At 43.7% G+C, this 21,055-nt stretch overlaps 1 protein-coding gene across 1 annotated transcript in view; it reads left to right on the forward strand.

Moving 5' to 3' along the window:
• Window positions 1-4,396: 4,396 nt before the first annotated feature.
• Window positions 4,397-21,055, forward strand: part of Kpnb1 (karyopherin subunit beta 1) — a 31,447-nt gene continuing 14,788 nt past the window's right edge. Inside the window, exons 1-10 of the mRNA XM_052194288.1 lie at window positions 4,397-4,787; window positions 4,886-4,944; window positions 6,795-6,977; window positions 10,965-11,165; window positions 12,045-12,197; window positions 14,086-14,145; window positions 14,769-14,858; window positions 15,809-15,919; window positions 17,792-17,893; window positions 20,479-20,703. Of these exons, the coding sequence (XP_052050248.1) occupies window positions 4,748-4,787; window positions 4,886-4,944; window positions 6,795-6,977; window positions 10,965-11,165; window positions 12,045-12,197; window positions 14,086-14,145; window positions 14,769-14,858; window positions 15,809-15,919; window positions 17,792-17,893; window positions 20,479-20,703 (1,224 nt within the window). The 5' untranslated portion in view covers window positions 4,397-4,747. The remainder of the gene's footprint in view (window positions 4,788-4,885; window positions 4,945-6,794; window positions 6,978-10,964; window positions 11,166-12,044; window positions 12,198-14,085; window positions 14,146-14,768; window positions 14,859-15,808; window positions 15,920-17,791; window positions 17,894-20,478; window positions 20,704-21,055) is intronic.

A 21,055-nucleotide genomic window follows, 5' to 3' on the forward strand; every position in this document is an offset into this window, starting at 1 on the left:
GTCAAAGATACCTTATAACTCGGGTCTGCCCTCTCTCCATCATTTACCTTAGCACACAGGAATGTGTATCAAGGTACCTCCCACACTTCTGATCTTCTCCTTGCTTAGAATTTTCTCAACCCTTTCTCTCCCCCTCAATACTGTATCCTTAATTGGTACATTCAACTACATTAATAGACTTGATGACTCCTTAAGTCTCCATGCATTTTGAATATATGTGGAGCCGGCGGTGGCACACACCTGTAATCCCAGTACTCTGGGAGGCAGAGGCAGGCAGATTTCTGAGTTCGAGGCCAGCCTGGTCTACAGAGTGAGTTCCAGGACGGCCAGGGCTATATAGAGAAACCCTGTCTCGAAAAAACTAAATCCAAAAAAAAAAAAAAAAAAGTTTAAATACATTTGAAAGGACTGGGTGCGTAAAAGCATTTGTAGCATTACCATGAAGATCCTAGCCCAGATCTCCAGAACCTAGTAGGAGTTGAATAGCATGACTGACTGTAATCCCAGGGCTCCAGCTAGCCCAGCATATGGGCTGATATCTGGAGCACGGAGTGATAGTAAGGAACCCGCCAGGTGGTAATTAAAGGTATGCAGTGAGTCAAGGTTCTGGAGTTACTCAGGCAACAGCCTCAAGAGCAAAGGCAAGAGGTGCGACTATAGAAGTGCTTTGGGTTCTATTCCAAGTGGATGGGTATTTGCCTGCACGTATTTGTGCAAGCTGGGAATCAAACTTAAAATCCTCTGGAAGAGTCAGTGTTCTTAACTGCTAAGCCACCTCTCCAGTTCTTCAAGAAGTGCTTTGTTTTTAAAGTCAGGTCTCTGCTTCTGAGAGCTGAAGACGGAAGAGCATCTCTTCCCTGCTTCTCTGTGAATGCTCTCCAGGTCCTACATTTCTTGGGAGAAGTGCTGTATGTAAAAATTCATCTAGACAGGCAGGGAGTCCTTGGATGTCCTTTTGCAGCACTGAGACTTGACAGTGAATCCTGCTCAGTCAATTTGCTATGGGCTCCTGGAGGACTGGATGGGAATGCAGTGAGTGCTTTCTTTCACAGAATCCAGGGTTTAGCACCAGTATTGCTATACCCCTCCATGCAGAGGTGTCTGTTTGGAGGCACTTTCCAGGGGAACAGATTCCTCCCATTTCACAGATACCAAGGGTTAGGCAGTATTCATCCCAATCAACTGGTGCTTCAGAGTAAGACTAAGAATCACAGGGTGGAGAAAGCTTAGTAGTTAAGCTCACTTGGTATTCTTTTTAGAGGACAGAGGGTCAACCCCCAGAACACACGATGGCTTGCAACCATCTGTGACTCCAGTTCCAAGGGATTTAACACTCTCCCTGCTGGGACAGATATTATGTATGCTCAACAAGTGCTGCTTGCTAAGGTACCTCCCCAGTCCTGTTAGACTCATTTGACTAAAGAGTATCTCACAGACTATGGAGAAGTGGGAACGTGAACTCAAGCAGGCGTTTCTGATATCTGTGCTCAACACTTAAAGCTGTGGCAAGTGTGGTATCATGGGTATGTCTTTAATAGGAACTAGACATCACCATCAGTAACTTTAATTTAACAACAAAAATCCAATCCAATTTGGTTCCACTAAGGGTGTGCTGCTTGATAGCAGCTTTATTGCCACACTAGTATCCTTTCGCCATCTCATGCCCTCTGACTGGTTCTAGACTGATGCTGCGGCAGAGGTGGACTCAGCTAACTTCAGGAAAGCAGTTTGTTTCCTGGAACCAAATTATGGGTCATCCTGTGTGGGCAATCTGCAAGAAAATGACAGGATTCTCAGGGATGTCATGTCACTGAGTCCTATTTTAAAATGGCTGGAAGAGGCATCGGATCCTCTGGAAGAAGGAAGTAAACTGTCACGTGTGTGCTGGAAAATGAACCCAGGACCTCTGGAAAAGCAATCAGTGCTCTTACCCACTGAGACCTCTCTCCAGTCCCTACTGTTTGAGACAGGTTTCCTGTAACTCAGGTCAGCCAAACATGACCTTGAACTTTCCCTCTGATCGTTGCATATCTACCTCTCAGGCACCCAGCCCTGTGGCCTGATAAAGCTAAAGGAATTCTAGCTAATGCACTAAGCAAATCCCTTGTTCTACATTCCCAGCTTCCAGGTCATGGACTTAAAGCCATACATACAGAGCAGACCTGCTAGTTGATATAGCAAAAAGTTGGGATTAGGGAGCTGGTAAGCCAGAGGAAATCAACTAGGTAAAATATTGTATGAGGAATGGTGGGCCTACATTTCTTGTTGCAAAACTTCAAGTTTCTATAGAAGTAAGACTGCCTTTTGTCTTAAGAATCAAAGTTATGTTGGAAGGCAGAGGCAGGCAGATTTCTGAGTTTGAGGCCAGCCTGGTCTACAGAGTGAGTTCCAGGACAACCAGGACTACACAGAGAAACCCTGTCTCAACCCCCCCAATCTCCCCCTAAAAGTTATGGTGGCACAGGACCAGCATGCATCTGTGTATAGGTGTGTACACATGCTTACAGAGTCAAGAGAAGGCAGCATGGGTTCTAAGGGAGGTTACAGAAATATTGAAGCCAGTATAAGACATATATAGAGTTACAGGCTAGCTATAAAAAGAGATCCTGCCTCAAAGAGACAAAACAGAATAAACTCAACACACAAAAAAATCGAATTACATTCTAATGAAAACACTTCAATAAACTTATTTCCTGGGCAATCTTGGTGACATATGCCTTTGATCCTAGCACTTTGGGAGGCAGAAGCAGGTGGATCTCTGAGTTCAAGACCATCCTTGTCAACTTAGTGTGTTCCAGGCCAGACAGCTGAATGAGACACCCTTTTTTTGTTTTCAAAACAGGGTTTCCAAACAAAACAAAACACAAAACACCAGTACTGGGGAGGCAGAGGGAAATCTGAGTTTGAGGCCAGCCTGATCTACAGAATGATTTCCAGGACAGCCAGGGCTACACAGAGAACCCCCTCTCCCCACCCACCCCCAAGGGAAAAAGAAAAAACCAAACCAACCAACAAATCATACCTAAACTTAAATCACGCCTCTGTACTAGACACAGATTTTTCTTAAAATCAGTTAAGAGGTGAAAATATTCAGAATGTATTATATGTATATGTGAAGACACTTAAAAAGTACAGTACATACAAAAAACACATATAATAAAAAGACTCCACAAGGTAGCTGGCTAAGACTCTAAGTGTTCCAGAGGACACTAAATCCCCCACGTTCCCAAAATGTGGCTAGTGTAGGGCAATTTCTTTACACGTCAAAAAATAATAAAATTGACATGCTACTTGGACCCACATGCTCCTAATCCCTACGACTTGCAGCCCAGGTACCCAAGTGAGGGGAAGGGAATGTTAAGCAACATATTTTTCTTTTGTTTTTAGAAACAAGATCTTAGACTGTAGTTCAGGCTTCGGGATACTGAGATGGCAGGTGTGCTGCTACACCCCGTCAAAGCACACGTCCTTTATTTAATTCCCTACACGTCTTGTAAATTAAGTCTGAATACCAAAGGTTTGCGGTAACTCTTAAGTGGTCTAAGGACACGCCTCCGCGAAACTTTGTCAACTGCACAGGGCCCAGACGGGGGCTCTTAGGGGCGCCTGAACCCAGCTCTGACCGAGTCTGTGATCGGCTGTGTGACCTTGGACACGCTCCATGCTCTCTCTGGGCTTCAGTTTCCAAATCCGCACGGTGGAAGGTGAACCACGTGGTTCTCACGGTGCGGCTCAGCACAGAGCCCGGCAGCAAGCTGACCTCGCCATTACGGCAGCTTCCTGTGGGCGCGGCGCAGGACTTTAACGGTCCCCCTCCCCGCCCCCTTCCGAGGCCCGCGAAAGCCACACTTCAAGTACAGACTGCGAGTGACCGCTCTCCGAGAGCACAGTCCGAGCCACTCGCGCGCAGCTCCGCCCCACCCCGGAGGCGTCCCGTCGTGCTCTGCGCTAGACTCTTAAGAGCCCGGGCGCCTCCCGCCTTTACGTGCGTCGACCCCGAACTCCTCTCCTCAGTTCTCCCGGCGCCCTGTCCTATCAACGTCCAGTATCCCAGCCAATCCGGCGCGCTCCGAGCCTTACCTTCCGCCCACCCTCCTCCCCGCGCACAGCCGGTCTGAGGCCGAAGGCCTTTACCAGGCCTGCCCAATCAGCGGTGCCCTCTTACCTGCCCCACCCCAGGGCTCCTCCCCTCGGCCAATAAGCACTCCCCATTCCGCTGCCCGCCCAGCCAACCGGGCCTTGAAAGCCGACGGCCAATGGGCGCGCGGCGGCTCTTCAACGCTAGGCTTCTGGCCAATTAGGGACTCCGCGTGGCCCCAGCAGTAGCCAATCGCTGTGCAGCGCGGTGCCGCCGCGGAGAGGTCCGGCAAGAATATCCCTCCGCCTCCCTCCCTCACTCTCTCTCCCTCCCTGCGATCCGCCTCTCACTTACTGCCGCCCTTCCTTTCTCCCTCCGCCGCCTGAGCACCAGCCGCGCTCTGAGCTGCCCCCGGGGTCCCTCCCCCGCCGCCAGAGGAGCAGCTGCTGCCGCCTAGCACATTAGGAGGGCGGAAGGAAGGAGAGAGGGGAGGAAGGGGAGCCGGAGCGCCTGCCCAGAGGCAGCCGGTGAATGGGCTTGTGGTGACCCCCACCCCCCACCCCACCCTCCCTTCCCACCCGACCCCCAACCCCCATCCCCAGTTGGAGCCGCCGCCCGAGAGGCCGGGCCGTCGTCTTGGGAGGAGTCCCCGCCGCCGTCACCTCCGCCATGGAGCTCATAACCATCCTCGAGAAGACCGTGTCTCCGGGTAAGACTAGGGGGCCGGGGGTCGGGCTGAGGTGACTGGGGTGGGGGAGGGGGTGGCCCCTCTGACCCCGCCGCCTCTCCCCCCATTTCTCCTGGCAGATCGGCTGGAGCTGGAAGCGGCGCAGAAGTTCCTTGAGCGTGCGGCCGTGGAGAATCTGGTGCGTGCTGTCCCGCCGCGCCCCATCCCGCCGCGTCCCCATCCCTGCGTGCGGGCCTTCCCGCCCTCCTGGAGGCCCAGGCCTCAGGAACCCACCCCGCCCCATCTCGTCCCCCTTCCCCCCCCACCCGGCCCAACCTAACCCCGCCATCGGGAAGCCGGTGGGTGTGTCCCGCCCCGGGCCCCGCGTCTGGCCAATGGCGAGGCGCGCCGGGTGTATCGCTGTCCAATCGCCACGCGGCCTGAGGGCGGCGGTGCAGCGGGAGGGAGAAAGAGGGAGGGAAGGGAAGTTAGGTTGCATGGCGCTGCGTGTTCAGCAAGGGTGGGGGTTGGGGAGCCGGGCCTAGGGGCCATGTGGAAGCTCTGCGTCCTGCCGCCTGCCTTGTACTGGCTGCGGCCGGCTTCTCCTTCCTGTCCTGTCCCATGGCTCTGTGGCTGTGCAACTACTTCCCAGAGCCCTACCCAATATTAGTTCCCTTGGGCTGTGCTCGTGGCCACGCCTGGCACCCGACCACTTCTGAACCCATTGCTACAATTTTTTCTCTTTTTTTGCCCTATTATCCCATTCTTGGCCAAAGTGTGCACGTATATTCTGTTTGGACTTGGATTATCAGAGACCTCATCTTTAGGGATCTTAGGCAGAGAGGCTCATTTCTCAGATTGAGCCTATTCCCTGATAAATCACAGGTGTAACCCCGTTTTTCATATTTTCGGATTTAAGAAGTACATTTTTAAATAGAAAAAAAATGACTGACTTTTATATAGGAAAATGTGGGATTATTGAAGCAGTTTATTGCCAGAATGTTTCTCCTCTCCTTTCTGGGGGAAGGGGAATGGAGAGAAGGGTGGATGGTATTAAAATCTCTTAAAGGTAATAAGTTTTAAGAAGTCAAAAAAACATTGTAACCAAATGTAGTCCTTTGTGATAGCTTGGCAAAATAGTAACATCCATAAAGCGACAAATCTTATTTTTACTGACCAGTTTTCTTTTAGTTATCGAGGTAAGTGACTTTATATTAACATTTTTATCTTTAAATTCATACCTTTTCAAGCATTTTCTTGTTAGTGGAGACTGAGAGATCTGCTCATAGTATATTTTTGGTTTTGCTTTTGCTAGTTTGCAAGAAGCCCTTTTTTGTGCTCCGAACTCCTTAGTGGCACATGATAAAACATGGAAAATTAGCTCCTGTGTTTGAAGAGTTTGCTAACATTAAAAAATGTGTCTACTTTGGGCTTCTATAACTCTCCTGATTGGGTAGATCCCCACCCACACCCGTGTCCCTCCCCACCCCCCCCACCCCCTGTATGTATGCTCTGGAAGAGGAAGGGATGTGTTAAAGGTTTAAATGTGTATCTATTGGACCTGTGTTTCAAAACATAGGTTTTTGGATGATTCATTGCTAGTTGACAGTAGGTCCAAAACATGATAGGCCCCCTGTCCTGCTACTAAAGGAAAATGATTTTTTAAGTATCCTTTCCTTCAGTTTTGAAGTACATGTTCATTCTTGAACATGCTTAGAGAAACTTGTCACTAGGATTAACACATTACCAGGGGTCAATTTGCTTTTAATTCTGGGGAGCTATTTATTAAGACTTGGGCTCATAACATGTTCTTGATAGGAAGAATCTGTTTCTTCATATAGCAGGTGAGGTTTTTATAGGAGTTGTCCTTGAAGTGGCCTTAAATTTTTGATCCCAGTGTTGAGTGTAGGCAGGTACCACTTCAAAGAGATAATTCCCAGTTTGCTGAGATACTTTGATTTGATCTAAATTTTGTGTTCTTCTCTAGTTTAGTGCTTTACAAGCAAGTCAAAATTGCTGATATACTTAACAAATGCATCTTCTCCACAGCCCACGTTCCTTGTGGAACTGTCCAGAGTGCTGGCAAATCCAGGAAACAGTCAGGTTGCCAGAGTTGCAGCTGGTCTACAAATTAAGAACTCTTTGACATCGAAAGATCCAGATATCAAGGCACAGTACCAGCAGAGGTGGCTTGCTATTGATGCTAACGCTCGACGGGAAGTCAAGAACTATGTAAGTGACTGTCCAATCCTTGATGTCATATGGTCTAAGGGACGACATGGTCGGGCATGGTCATTTACATGGCATAGAGTGAGAGGTTTCAGAGACTCAAACTTTACCTGAATGTAAAAGTTTGTTTTGATTAAAGTCTCTCAGTGTGGCAATAGGTATTTAGTGTGATAGGTCGGATTCAGCTAGCTGAGGTGGCCTGCAGCAGCTTGGGAAACTTTTGTTGGGTCTCTTGATAGAATTAGAGCAGTACAAGTTTTGGTGTGGTTTCACACACAGCCACTGGTTCTGTTTATTTAGCTCTGTGGTAGAGGTTTCCAGCAGCTGCAAAGCCTCAGGTTCTGTCCTTATGAGAGAAAGTGTGTTTGTGATCTTTAGAATGAAGCTGAGGAATTAATTGATTTTTCCACACAGTCTCATGTAGCCCAGACTAGCATCAAAATCCTGGTCTTTCTGTTTTGGTTCTGAAGTACTGGGATTATAGGCATGTGCCATAACACTGTACTTTAGGGTGTGTGACAAGGTGTTAAGTATCCCAGCCCATCTTTTATTTTGTTAAAGGGTGGCTAAGAACTGTTACCTTTCGGGGTCACTCTATAGGCTCATGTGTTTGCCACCATGCCTGGATTTTCATAGATACTCTTAAAATATTTTCTACTTTTTTTTCTTGAGACAGGGTTTCTCTGTGTAGCCCTGGCTTTCCTGAAACTCACTGTGTAGAGCAGGCTGGCCTTGAACTCAGAAATCCACCTGCCTCTGCCTCTCAAGTGCTGGGATTAAAGATGTGTGCCATCACTGCCCAGCCTTCTACTTTTTTTAAATGCATGTTTATATGTATGTTTTTAGCAACACTGGAAGCCAGAAGAGGGTATTGATTCCCCTTGAGCTGGAGTTATATGCCATTGTGAGCATCAGACAAGGGTGCTGGGAACTGAAGTCTTGGGTCCTTTGGGAGAGGAGGGAGTGTTGTGCTGTTTGCTCTACCTGTTGTAGTCTAACAGCTCTTCTTTGCTTCAGTGGTGGCTGGTCCTGTTGTTTGATGGGTTTTACTTGATAATTTGTAAAGTCAGGCAGATAAGTAATTTTGAGTCAAGCATAGAGCTTTCAGAATTTTTTTTTTTTTTTTGGTCTGTGTTTCACTATATAATCTAGGCTGGCCCCAAACTCACGGTCTGACTACTTCTGCCTCCTGAGTCCTGGGTGTGTACCTTGTCTTTTTACGTACTTAAAACCAAATAATGGACCTGGTGGTGGTGGTTCATGCCTGTAATCCCAGCCCTCTGGGAGGCAGAGGCAGGCGAATTTCTGAGTTCGAGACTAGCCTGGTCTACAGAGTGAGTTCCAGGACAGCCAGGGCTACACAGAGAAACCCTGTCTCCAAAAAAAAAAAAAAAAAAAACAAATAATGGAAAGCTTTCTTGAGATCCTTCTTTGTTTTATATTGTGGCTTTTTTGTTGTTATTGCTGAATTATATTGTTGATTAGGATTCAAATGTAGATAGGCTTGTCTTTTTTCTATTTTGATTGAAGTAATAGTTACTTTGGTTTTTAAGAATAGGGCCATAGGAAGCTGGATAAATTAAATAGTTGCAGTCTTAATTTATTTGGGGTATTAAGGTGGAAATAAGAGGAATTTCTGTTTGTATTTAGGCAGGTCAAGATTATGGGCATCATAATTGCTGGATTTAGGTTCTACTTTTAGGCAAATTAGTGTCCTTTGAGGCAGATGCTTCCCAAGCAGTGAGCCTCCTGCCTTTTCCAGTCATCCTGTGTACTATCAGTTGACACAAGATAGGAAAACCAACTTACTTTAACTCTTCCTTGGAGTTTATACAGCTATTTCTATCCAAATTGTGTCTTCTCATTAATGACGGTTTTTCTGAAGTGTTATTTTTAGATAGGGTCTCACTGTAGCCGAACACTATGCTGCCCAAGCTGGTCTCAAACCCAGAGATCAACCTGCTTCTGTTTCTCACGTGCTGGATTGAAAGTAGACCTATGTGTCTAGCTATTGAGTTATTTTTAATTACATATATGTGCATGGGTGTGTGCACTTGCGTGTAGGTGCCTGTGGAGGACAAAGGTGTTGGATCCATCTCCTGGAGCTGGACTTTTCGAGGGGGTGTGAGCTGCTTGAGTTATGTGCAAATGATGTGTGCACTTTTTAATGCCTGAGCCATCTTTCTAGCCAAGTATAATAATATTTTAATCCCCACCTCCTCTTAGTTGTTGGACGTAAATAAAATAATTTTTTCTTTTTTTGTTGGGTTTTTTGTTTATTTGTTTGTTTGCTTGTTTATTTTTTAGAGACAGGGTTTCTCTGTAGTCCAGTATGTCCTGGAACTCACTCTGTAGACCAGGCTGGCCTCAAACTCAGAAATCCACCTGCCTCTGCCTCCCAAGTGCTGGGATCACAGGTGTGTGCCACCACGCCCGGCTTTTTTGTTGATTTTTATTGTTTGAAGCTGGAGATCTCACTGTTCCTAGGCTGGCTTCTACCCCCAACCCTCCACAATAGATAATTCAATCCCTTCCCTCCCCTCCCCTTCCCTTTCCTTCCCTTCCCTCCCCTCCCCTCCCCTCCCCTCCCCTCCCCTCCCCTAGTGCTAGGTGTCTGCACCCTGGGCTGGGTCTTAGTCAAATTGGGTTACTCCCATTTACCGCCTCAAAGGAGCTTACTGTATAGCCCAGGCTAGCCTAGTCTTTTTCTTCCTGCCTCAGTGAATGCTGAGCTTATTAGGTGGAAGCCAAGGTGTCCACCACTGTATGCCTTTGACATACAGGTTTTATTGACTGACCATTCTAGCATTACTGTCCCTAGAGAGCAAAACTTTCATTTAGGATTGAAATTATTGTTAGTGAATGGAGTGGAGCTGGCAAAAATGATATGATATATAAAAAATGAGTGCCGTATAAGAGAGCATTCATACTAGTTAATAGCTGTACCACAGGGCACTAAGTGACCTGAGCAGAGCTGGCCTGAATATCTACCAGCTTTTTTTTTTTTTTGTCCTGTGTTCATGCCAGGAACAGTTAACTGTTTGCCTTTGAGTAAACTCATGATTCTTAGTGGGTTCATGGTCTAAATTAGATGATCATGGTAATGGTTAACCCTGTGCAATTGGTGGCATTCTCTTTTATTCAAATCTGTGCAATTACTCTGTATAAATGCTGCATTTCCAATGAGACATGCTTAATGGCGGATTTCCATTTGGCATCACTGACTACTTCTTGGTGGTGGCTAAGAACACTATTTTGGTTCCTGAGCATACAGAACTAGTTTTCTGAGAGTTCAGGTTATATAATGGTTGATTCTTAGATTTTGGTAACATTTACATGATGGTATCACTTAACCCCAAGCTTTTTTTACATAACAGTACTAGATTGTAATGAACCGAAAGTATGTTTGTGTCATCGCATATATTTTGCCCTCATCTCTCCTACCCTTCAGGGCTATTTCTTTCTGACATGTGTTATGTTTTGATGTGAGATGAGTTGGGAAGAAATCTATTTGGCTGCAAGCAAGGGATGGTTTTGCTTAAAGGTTCTGGAGACTGTGTGTTGATACTTAAGTAATTGCATATGTGTGTGTGTGTGTGTGTGTGTGTGTGTGTGTGTGTGTGTGTATACACACATACATACATACATACACACACACACACACACACACACAATTTATGTGAGTACACTGTAGCTGTCTTTAGACACACACCAGAAGTGTACATCAGATCCCATTACACATGGTTGTGAGCCACCATGTGGTTCCTGGGATTTAAACTCAGGACCTCTAGAAGAGCAGTCAGGTGCTCTTAACCGCTGAGCCATCTCTCCAGCTCCCAATACTTAACTAGTCTTTTTGTGGGATGAGGAGAACAAAAATCAGATACATGTTAAAGAAGTGGTTGTTGGTGGGTGAAATATAGCACTCAAAGAATGCTACCAACTGATATTCTCTGTCATTTTCCCTCTCCTCCAAACTCGACACTCCAGGTTTTGCAGACTTTGGGCACAGAAACTTACCGGCCTAGTTCAGCATCACAGTGTGTGGCTGGTATTGCTTGTGCAGAGATACCAGTAAGCCAGTGGCCAGAACTAATTCCTCAGCTCGTAGCGAATGTTACAAACCCCAACAGCACAGAGCACATGAAAGAGTCCACATTGGAAGCTATTGGTTACATTTGCCAAGATATAGTAAGTATTTGCCTACTATTTCTAATTTACATGCTTTGATTCTTTTAGTTGTCACATGAGTAGTACTGGGGTTCTCTATCAGAGGATGGAAACATCAAGATGCTGTAGTACTTTAAAGATAGGAATACTTATTCTGGACCTTTATTCTTAAATTACTAATCATGTTCTGAAGTAAGGAACTCAGAATGGGGCTGAGTTTGGGGATAGCTAAGGTAGAGTACCTAGTATTCATGAAACCTTTTGATATGGTCTCCAGCACAAAAAGAAAAAGAATAAGCTCGGTGGAAATCAGTAAGAGATATTTTGCTTTCTTACTGTTTTGAGACAGTCTTGTATTCCATGCTGACCTTGAACTCCCGAGCTTTCTGCTTTCATTTCTCAAGTGCTGGCTCAGGGTTCTTGGGGGTTTTGGGGGTAGCCATGATTGGTCCTACGCCTCTGAGAACAGATAGACTGTCTGGAGGCTAGTTTTCTTACCTCCAGTGTTAGTCACTGGGACCACTGAAGTCTTAGTACACCCCTCCTTGAACTATTGCTGGTGATGTTTACTCCTCTTGTTCTCTGGTCAGCACTGACTTACTCATAACATTTGACCTGAGCTTAGCTGTCCTTAATCATTTGATGCAGGTTCTAAAACTTTATTTTTGGCACAGGTGGGAAAAACCACCAGACTGCTGCTGTCTCTGTGTTCAGAGACGGGCTGATGAGTTTGGTTTGTTTTGGTTTAGTTTTGTACCATTCTGGGGGTATCTGCAGAACCTATCCCAAATGAAACTAAGAAAAAGTTGTAGACTCCTTTCAATAGCTGTTACCATCGAAAGGACAGCTGGTTAGTCAGCAGCATGTTGCTGGACCGTGACTTTTCTCTGTTTGTTTTAGGACCCAGAGCAGCTACAGGATAAATCCAATGAAATCCTGACTGCCATAATACAGGGCATGAGGAAGGAAGAGCCCAGTAACAATGTGAAGCTGGCGGCCACCAATGCACTCCTGAACTCCCTGGAGTTCACCAAAGCAAACTTTGACAAAGAGGTATGTTTCTCTGACATCATAACCTGTTTAGAGTATGAGAAATGAAAGACTTCAAGCATTGGTTTTGTCTTTAAGATCAGAAGGCATTCATCTCCAGTCTAGTGAGGTTTTTTTGTGACATCAATGACTTGATGAAATAGCAGATTGGCCATGATGACCTTTTTAAATGTGCTAGATCAGTTATTCAGTTTGCTATAGAGGCGGTCTCCAGCTGCTAGCACCCAAAATTCTACTTTCCGTGGATGCTCCATGTTGTTAATAGAAAAATGGAATCAGGCCTCCTTTGTCCTTTAAACTTTTGAGTTGTTGTTATTATTTTTATTATTGTTGTTTTGGATTTGTTTTGTTTTTTCCTCCGAGACAGGGTTTCTCTGTATAGCCATGGCTGTCCTGGAGCTCATTCTGTAGACCAGGCTGGCCTTGAACTCAGAAATCTGCCTGCCTCTGCCCCCCAAGTGCTGGGATTGCAGGTGTGCGCCACCACCACCCGACTTTTTTGTTTTTTGTTTTTTGTTTTTTTTTTGTTTTTTCTTTTGAGTTATTATAATGTGTGTGTGTGTGTGTGTATGAATGGCATGTGGGGAGTGGTGCACACAGTTAGTGGACAGACAGTTTAGAATCTGTTTCCCCTTTATATGGGTTCCACTGAGCCATCCTACCAGTCTATACTTGACTTTTCATCACTAGGTTTTTGTTTTTTTTTTGTTTTGTTTTGTTTTTTACTTAGCATAGTATCTTTAAAAGTCATCCATGCATGATGATTTTCTTTCTCTCTCTCTCTCTCTCTCTCTCTCTCTCTCTCTATTTCTCTCTCTTTTTTTTTTTTTTTTTTTTTTTTTGATGTTTTGAGACAGGGTATCTCTGTGTAGCCCCTGGCTGTCCTGGAACTCACTCTGTAGACCAGGCTGGCCTTGAACTCAGAAATCAGCCTGCCTCTGCCTCCCAAGTTCTGGAATTACAGGCGTACGCCACCACGCCCGGCTTGATGATTTTCTTTGTAAAGCTACATGGTGATGATGATGATGATGATAAATGTTTTATATATATATATATATTTACTGCATTTTGTATATTAAACCATCCATTTTGGGCTGCTTCCACCTTTCATATACTGTGAGCAGTACTATTGTGAAAATGAGCATGGGGATGGGTTTTTGAAAGCTGATTTCAGTTCATTTTAGCCTATACTCAGAAGTAGAATTACTGAGTCATATGGTCTGAAAATATTTTTGGATTTATGTTTATTGACACTTTGGATCAGTGTTTGTTGTTTCTTGGCCTTTGGGTTGTGAGATGTAGGATACCACAGTAAACTAATTTGTGTATGTGTAGTTTGTTACTTTTTTTTTGGGGGGGGGAAGTTGTCTATCTAGGCTCTGAATGCTGGCTGGGATTAAAAGTGTATGCCACCATGCCCAGATTCAGAGCAAAGTAATTATAATTGGTTCAGAAATGGAATTTTCCTTTGAGATCACAGATTTAGGACGGCTAACAGAATATCTAACTTCATTTTGCCCTTTACCATGTTTCATGTGAATTTGTCATTTCACATAAAATTTTGTCTTGGAAACAAATGTTCTAAATATTTTTAAATATTTTATTTCGAGAGACAGAGTTCACTCTCTATAACCCTAGCTGACCTAGAATTCATTATAGAACATCCTAGCCTGAAAGAGATTTCCCTGCTTCTACCTCCATACATATAAGGAAAGTGGTTTTCTTACATGTAGGGGTTTGGTTTTTTTGTTTTTTCCTCTTTTCACTAGCTATTGTTTAAACCTTGTGACAACCTAGGTCTTCCTATTTTCTCTGATACCTTCCTTGTAGAGTCTTGAAACCTTCCCACATGGAGTTAATGTGTTCCTAATATCCTTTACCTTTTCTGCAGTCTGAACGGCACTTTATCATGCAAGTGGTCTGTGAAGCCACACAGTGTCCAGATACAAGGGTAAGTTTGTTACTATTTGAAAATTATCTCTCCCTGTCTTCCTAGCAAACACCCTTTTTTTTTTTTTGGTAATATTTTTATTTTCTATATTCTTTGTTTACATTCCAAATGATTTCCCCTTTCCTGGATCCCCCCTCCCCCATATGTCCCATAAACCTTCTTGTCTCCATCCCTAGGAAACACTCTTAATCACCCAGTTGGAAATTTAGGGAATCATTGAATTAAAGTTTGAGTAATCTTGTTAATGAAAGTTTTTTACTACATATGTAATATCGACTATTAATCTCTTAAAGATTGAGAAGCCTTTGCTAATTTAGTTCCATGAGTTGTTCCAGGGATTCTCTCCATTGTAGACATTGAATTGCTACTGCTGTGTCCTAAACTTGACCCTGGAAGTTAGTGAAAGGAATGACTTAGTCTAGGTAGCACCAGGAGGTTTACCCTTCTGTGGGTTTTCCTCACTGGGACATGGAAGGGGAACAAACTGAATATACAAGAAAAGATAAGTGAAAACGGAGGGGCCAGATTGACTGAGATCAGTGTTACTCAGGTGTCTTTAGTCATTAAGTCTACCTTTGCGGATTGTTTACTTTCTTAGTAACTGTTTAATCTGTTCTTAAAAGGTAAGAGTGGCTGCTTTACAGAATCTAGTGAAGATAATGTCCTTGTATTACCAGTACATGGAGACATACATGGGTCCTGCCCTTTTTGCAGTAAGTATTTTATGTAATTTGAACTTGTAGTTAGTGGGCTCATTATTTTTAATTGCTATTTTGTAATTCTGTGGGTTTTTAAAAACTTAATATTATGAAGTCAAGAAAATTACTTGAATATGGGTGTTGACTTTTGTTGACAGTGTTTCACACCATAGTTCAGTTGGTCTGACACTATATAGCTCAGAATGGCCTCAAACTCAACAATCCCCTTTAGGGCTGAAATTACAGGTGGGAGCCCCATCATGAATGGTAATTTAAGCTTATATGCCAAGAAAATGTTTGCTTTCTTTGGTATTATGTATATATCCACCACCACTACCCCAAACATGGCCTCTGTAACCCTGACTGTCCTGGAACTCACTCTGTAGCCTAGGCCTGCCTTGAACTCAGAGATCCGCCTGCCTCTGCCTCCTGATTGCTGAGTAGTGCTACGATTGATGTAATTATTTTTTAAAGATTTATTTATTTTATTTATATGAGTACACTGGTTACCTTCAGACACACCAGAAGAGGGCATCAGATCTCATTACAGATGGTTCTGAGTCACCATATGGTTGCTGGAATTTGAACTCAGGACCTTTAGAAGAGCAGTCAGTGCTCTTAATCACTAAGCCATCTTTCCAGCCCTGCGATCGGCTGTAAAAAGATATTTTAACAGATACTTCACAAGGTTTTTTTTTTTTTTAATACCCAACTTCAGTTTACAAATTGCTTTATTTATTTTTTTTAGAATTATGTCCATAGTTGCTGTTGTTAGACACACCAGAAGAAGAGGGCATCAGATCCCATTACAGATGTTGTGAGCCACCATGTGGTTGCTGGGAATTGAACTCAGGACCTCTGGAAGAACAATCAGTACTCTTAACCATTGAGCCCACAAATTATCTATTTTTTCTGACTTAAGCTTGTACTTATTTGGTGTCTACGGTGTTTTTTTTTCCTTTCAGATCACAATTGAAGCAATGAAAAGTGACATTGATGAGGTGGCTCTCCAAGGGATAGAATTCTGGTCCAATGTCTGTGATGAGGAAATGGATTTGGCTATTGAGGCCTCAGAGGTAAGCCTGGGATGAGCCTCTCTGAGAAGAGCTGCTGTTATGTTAGGACTTTATACATTTCATTTGTGGGTATCACTCTTCTGAAGGATTCTGTTCTGACTGGTGACTGTTGTGTAGAGATAGTGGTTTTTCTGCTTACCAGATACCCTCAGTAATGAGACAATTCATGTTTTTGCCAGTTGCAGGTATTCATACTGATAGTTCTGTGAACACAAGGGGGCAGCAGTTTGTCAGCTCATTGAAGTGGCAGCAGGGAATTGGTTCCTTGGTATGGGACCAAGATATGTATTTGACAATTTACTAGCTCTGGAGAAGTCATCAAATATGAGGGAAAGGTTATCTTTGACTTGGAACCTTGGGAAGTCTCATCTTTGTGTAACCTTTGTGTGTCTCCGTTAGCCAAAAGAGTACTATATATCAGACTTGGTTGATTCTTTTGGCTTTTTGGCTTTGTTTTTTTCTGAGACAGGGTTTCTCTGTATAGCCCTGGCTGTCCTGGAACTCACTCTGTAGACCAGGCTGGCCTCAAACTCAGAAATCCCCCTGTCTCTGCCTCCCAGAGTTCTGGGATTACAGGCGTGTGCCACCACCGCCCAGCTGGTTGATTTTTTTAATGTACATTTCCTGTGTGTTTAGAAACTACAGAACAACCTCAGGTGCTTCTATCCACTGTTTGTTTTTTAAATATTTATTTATATATCATATGTAAGTACATTGTAGCTGTTTTCAGACACTCCAGAAGAAGGTGTCAGATCTCAATACAGATGGTTGTGAGCCACCATGTGGTTCCTAGGATTTGAACTTGGGACCTCCAGAAGAGCAGTCAGTGTTCTGAACTGCTGAGCCATCTTTCCAGCCCGTTTTTTTGTTTTTTGTTTTTTGGGTTTTTTTTGAGACGGGGTTTGTCTGTATAGCCCTGGCTATCCTGGAACTAACTCTGTAGACCAGGCTGGCCTTGAACTCAGAAATTCATCTGCCTTGGATTAAAGGCATGCACCACCACTTCCACCTTGTTTTGTTTTTATTTAATTTTTTTGAGAAGTTATTTCTTTCATAGGACTTGGGGCTTGCTGACAGTGCTGGCAACCAGTGAGCCTAGGAATCTACTTGTCTCTGCATTGCAGTGCTAGGATTATGAACTTGCAAACCACAGCCAGTTGCTTTTTCTTTTGTGTTTGAAACAGGGCCTGACAATGTAGCTCTAGTTGTTCGTGTATCCCACTGCCTGCCAAGTGCTGTTCAATGGCATGCACCACTGTATTGGGCAACACAGTTTTCTTATGTGGGGCTTGGAGAGGGAAATTTTCCAAACATTATACTAAACTGGGTTATCTTTCTAGCGCTAGATTTCAGGTTATTAATAGTTGTTTTTTTTTTTAAATGTATTCAGAGATGACCCTGAATTTCTGATTCTCTTTCCCCCATCTCCCAAATGTGGATCATCTCCCACTGATTTATGCAGTGTTGGGGATTAAACCACAATCTTTGCACATGCAAGATAAGCACTGTAGCAACTGAGTTTCATCCCTAGTCCAAGAATGTAATTCTAAAAGTAGACATGATTCTTTAGTATATGTGAATATAATGCATAGATCTGCATATATGTGCTACATAATACTGAAGCTGATCAAAGTGTAGGCACTAGCTCCAAAATACCTGCAACTGGCAAAAACGTGAATAAAGGACATTACCTTATGTACTTGCTCTAGTTGTTCGTGTATCCCACTGCCTGCCAAGTGCTGTTCAAAGGCGTGCATCACTGTATTGGGCAACACAATTTTCTTATTTGGGGCTTGGAGAGGGAAATATTCCAAACAGTTCACTGTAGGTCTGTAGCATTCATAACAGCTTATTTACTGTGTTTCTCCTTAGGCAGCAGAACAAGGACGGCCCCCGGAGCATACCAGCAAATTTTATGCCAAGGGAGCACTGCAGTACTTGGTGCCCATCCTCACACAGACACTAACTAAACAGGTGAGCCTCTTGACTGGTTGTGGTTGGTTCCGTATGGAACAGCTTCCATGGGTGACGTTGGCAGCCATCTGTTGTGGATGACTCAGGAATAGCTGAGCTGAGACACTGAGTTGTGCCTGAGTATCGTAGACATTTTGGTTGTGAACAAACCTCTCACTGCTCTGATTTCCTGAATGCTACAGCTTTTATATTCATGGGACAACTTTGTAAAAGTTCCAATAAAGATAGGTTGTAGTAGGCAGTTTGCCTGGCATGTACATAGCCCTGTTACCCTCTGCTTCAAAGAAGAAAAAGGAAAAGAGTAGAATTGCTATGCTACCTATAGGGTCCTTAAAAGATTGTTTTAGTATCTGCTGTAGTTTCATGAAATCATTGGATTTTTTTTTTTTTTAAAGAGGTGAAGTTGGACTCTTCACCCATGAATTCTGTTAGGGGCTGGGAGTTTTAGTTCAGTGGTAAAGTGCTTGCTCATCACATATGAAGCCTTGGATTAGGTTTTCAGCACCCGCTAAAAGGAGGTATGTGTCTGTGATCTAACACTCAAGAGCTGGATGTAGGAGGATCAGAAATTCAAATTCAATTGGTTGCCTAGTCAAAAGAACCCCTGAACCTAATCCAAATTCTTTAATGTCAGTTATTGTTCATTACAATGGATAAGTGTGATGGGTAAGAGCTAATGCTGGTCTTGGCAAGGACACATTTTTCACTTCTAAGTAGCTGGCAGTAATACACTTCTGGTAGTACTGCCTGCTCCAGGAAGACCTGTGCTTCTGTCCTGCACATGCATGCACTCACGTATTCACACACATATTTAATACATTAGTTCATATTTGTAAACATGAGTAAGTTGTCTTTTCTGTTTTTTTTTTAAAGATTTATTTATTATATGTAAGTACACTACAGCTGTCTTCAGACACCAGAAGAGGGCATCAGATCTCTTTATGGATGGTTGTGAGCCACCATGTGGGTGGTGGGATTTGAACTCATGACCTTTGGAAGAGCAGTCAGTGCTCTTACCCACTGAGCCATCTCTCCAGCCCCTGTTCTGTTTTATTGAGATAATTTCTCTAGTAGCTTTTGCTTTCCTGGAATTCTGTAGACCAGACTGGCCTTGAACTCAAAAAGATCTCTGCCTTCCGAGTTCTGTGATTAAAGGTGTGCACCACCATTGCTTGTCCAACAACAATAAATTGTAAAGGTTCTTACAAAATCAAAATCAAGGCTGTCTTGGAGATCTAAATGATCGGTACACACAATATTCTTAGGTTTTTGTTTTGTTTCAGTTTTTCGAGGCAATTTCTCTGTGTAGCCCTGACTGTCCTGGGACTTCACTCTGTAGATCAGGCTGACCTGGAACATAGAGAGCCACCGGCCTCTGCCTCTCAAGTCCTGGGATTAAGGGCCAGCCTGCGGTCTCATATGAGCACTGTATTTTACCACTGCTCTCCTCACTTTATTCATTGCACTGTTTCCTGGTATAATGTTTATGAACTATTACTAAGAGTCTGGCTGTGTCCTGAGGGAATACTTACTGCTAGGACTCTGAGCTGTAGGATTATTTTATGCAGGAATGTACCTGTTTCTCTCTGCCTATCAGTCTCAGAGTTTGTTAGGGATATGCTAGGTTTTATAGCTTTAATTCTTTTTCTTAAATGGCTGTGTGTCTGTGTGTGTGTTGCTTCTGTATGTCTGTACACCATTTGTGTTACTCTTAGAGGCCTGGAAAGGGCATCAGATCTGGAGCTGGATATTAAAGACAAACCAGTGCTCTTGACCCCTGTGCTTATCTTTAATGTCTTTACTATTTGTTTATTTGTTTGTTTATTAATAAGTACACTGTAGCCATCTTCAGACACCAGAAGAAGGCTTTGGATCCCATTACAGTTGGTTGTGAGCCACCATGTGGTTGCTGGGAATTGAACTCAGTACCTCCATAAGAGCAGTCAGTGCTCTTACCCGCTAAGCCATCTCTCCAGCCCCAGTGTCTTTACTTTTGAATATATTTGATACATTTTTTTCCTCTTGAAAAGATTTTTTTTTTTTTCTGAGACAGGGTTGCAGGTACCATAGCATTGTCTTGAGCTTGCTGTATATAGCAGGATGACCTTGAACTTTTGTTCCTTTTTTCACCTCCTACCAGGGTTGGGATTATAGGGGTTTGTCTGCTTTATGTATTGTTTTAAACCAGTCCCAGAGCTTTGCAAGCACTGTACCAACATAGCTACGTTTCCAACTCCTCTTGATTTGAGAGAGGATCTGTGTACACCTGGCTAGTCTCAAACTAGCAAACTAAGTCTTCTTTCCTCAGGCCCTTAAGCATTACTGTCACAGTTGTTATTCCCTGAACATTAAGCTCTGTTGATAATTGGGAGTAAGAAAAGCTTACTCTCCCGGGCAGTGGTGTCGCACGCCTTTAATCCCTGCACCTGGGAGGCAGAGGCAGGCGGGTTTCCAAGTTCGAGGCCAGCCTGGTCAACAGAGTGGGTTCCAGGACAGACAGAGAAACCCTGTCTCCAAAAAAACCAACAAAAAAAAAAAGAAAAGAAAGAAAGAAAAGCTTACTCAGTGCCACATTCTCTCAACAGGATGAAAACGATGACGACGATGACTGGAACCCTTGCAAAGCAGCTGGGGTGTGCCTCATGCTCCTGTCCACCTGCTGTGAAGATGACATCGTGCCGCACGTCCTTCCCTTTATAAAAGAACACATCAAGAACCCTGACTGGCGATACCGGGATGCAGCAGTGATGGCTTTTGGCAGTATATTGGAAGGACCAGAGCCTAACCAACTTAAACCATTAGTCATACAGGTAACCCTGGGGAAGTTTTAGAGTTGAATTGGAATAAGTGTGTGAGTGTGTGTGTGTCCACGCATGATATGATCACAACCCTTAAATAATAACAGATTGTTTCCAAATAATTGAATGGTACATAGCACAGACCTAAAAAAAAAAAAAAAATCACACATTCTTGTGGATATTAGCAGGTCAATTGGTCAAGGGTGCCGCCCTTAGCTGGATAATAATGAAACCATCATGTGCTATGTGATACACTTCCTCTCTCAGTATAGTTACTCATCATTAATGGTGAAATATATATATAACTTTAAATTTTAGTCTTGACTGAGAAAGTTGAAAAGAAGAAGAAAAGGCTTCACTTGAT

This window comes from Apodemus sylvaticus, chromosome 10 (genome assembly GCF_947179515.1).
Source record: "Apodemus sylvaticus chromosome 10, mApoSyl1.1, whole genome shotgun sequence".
Classification (NCBI taxonomy): domain Eukaryota; kingdom Metazoa; phylum Chordata; class Mammalia; order Rodentia; family Muridae; genus Apodemus; species Apodemus sylvaticus.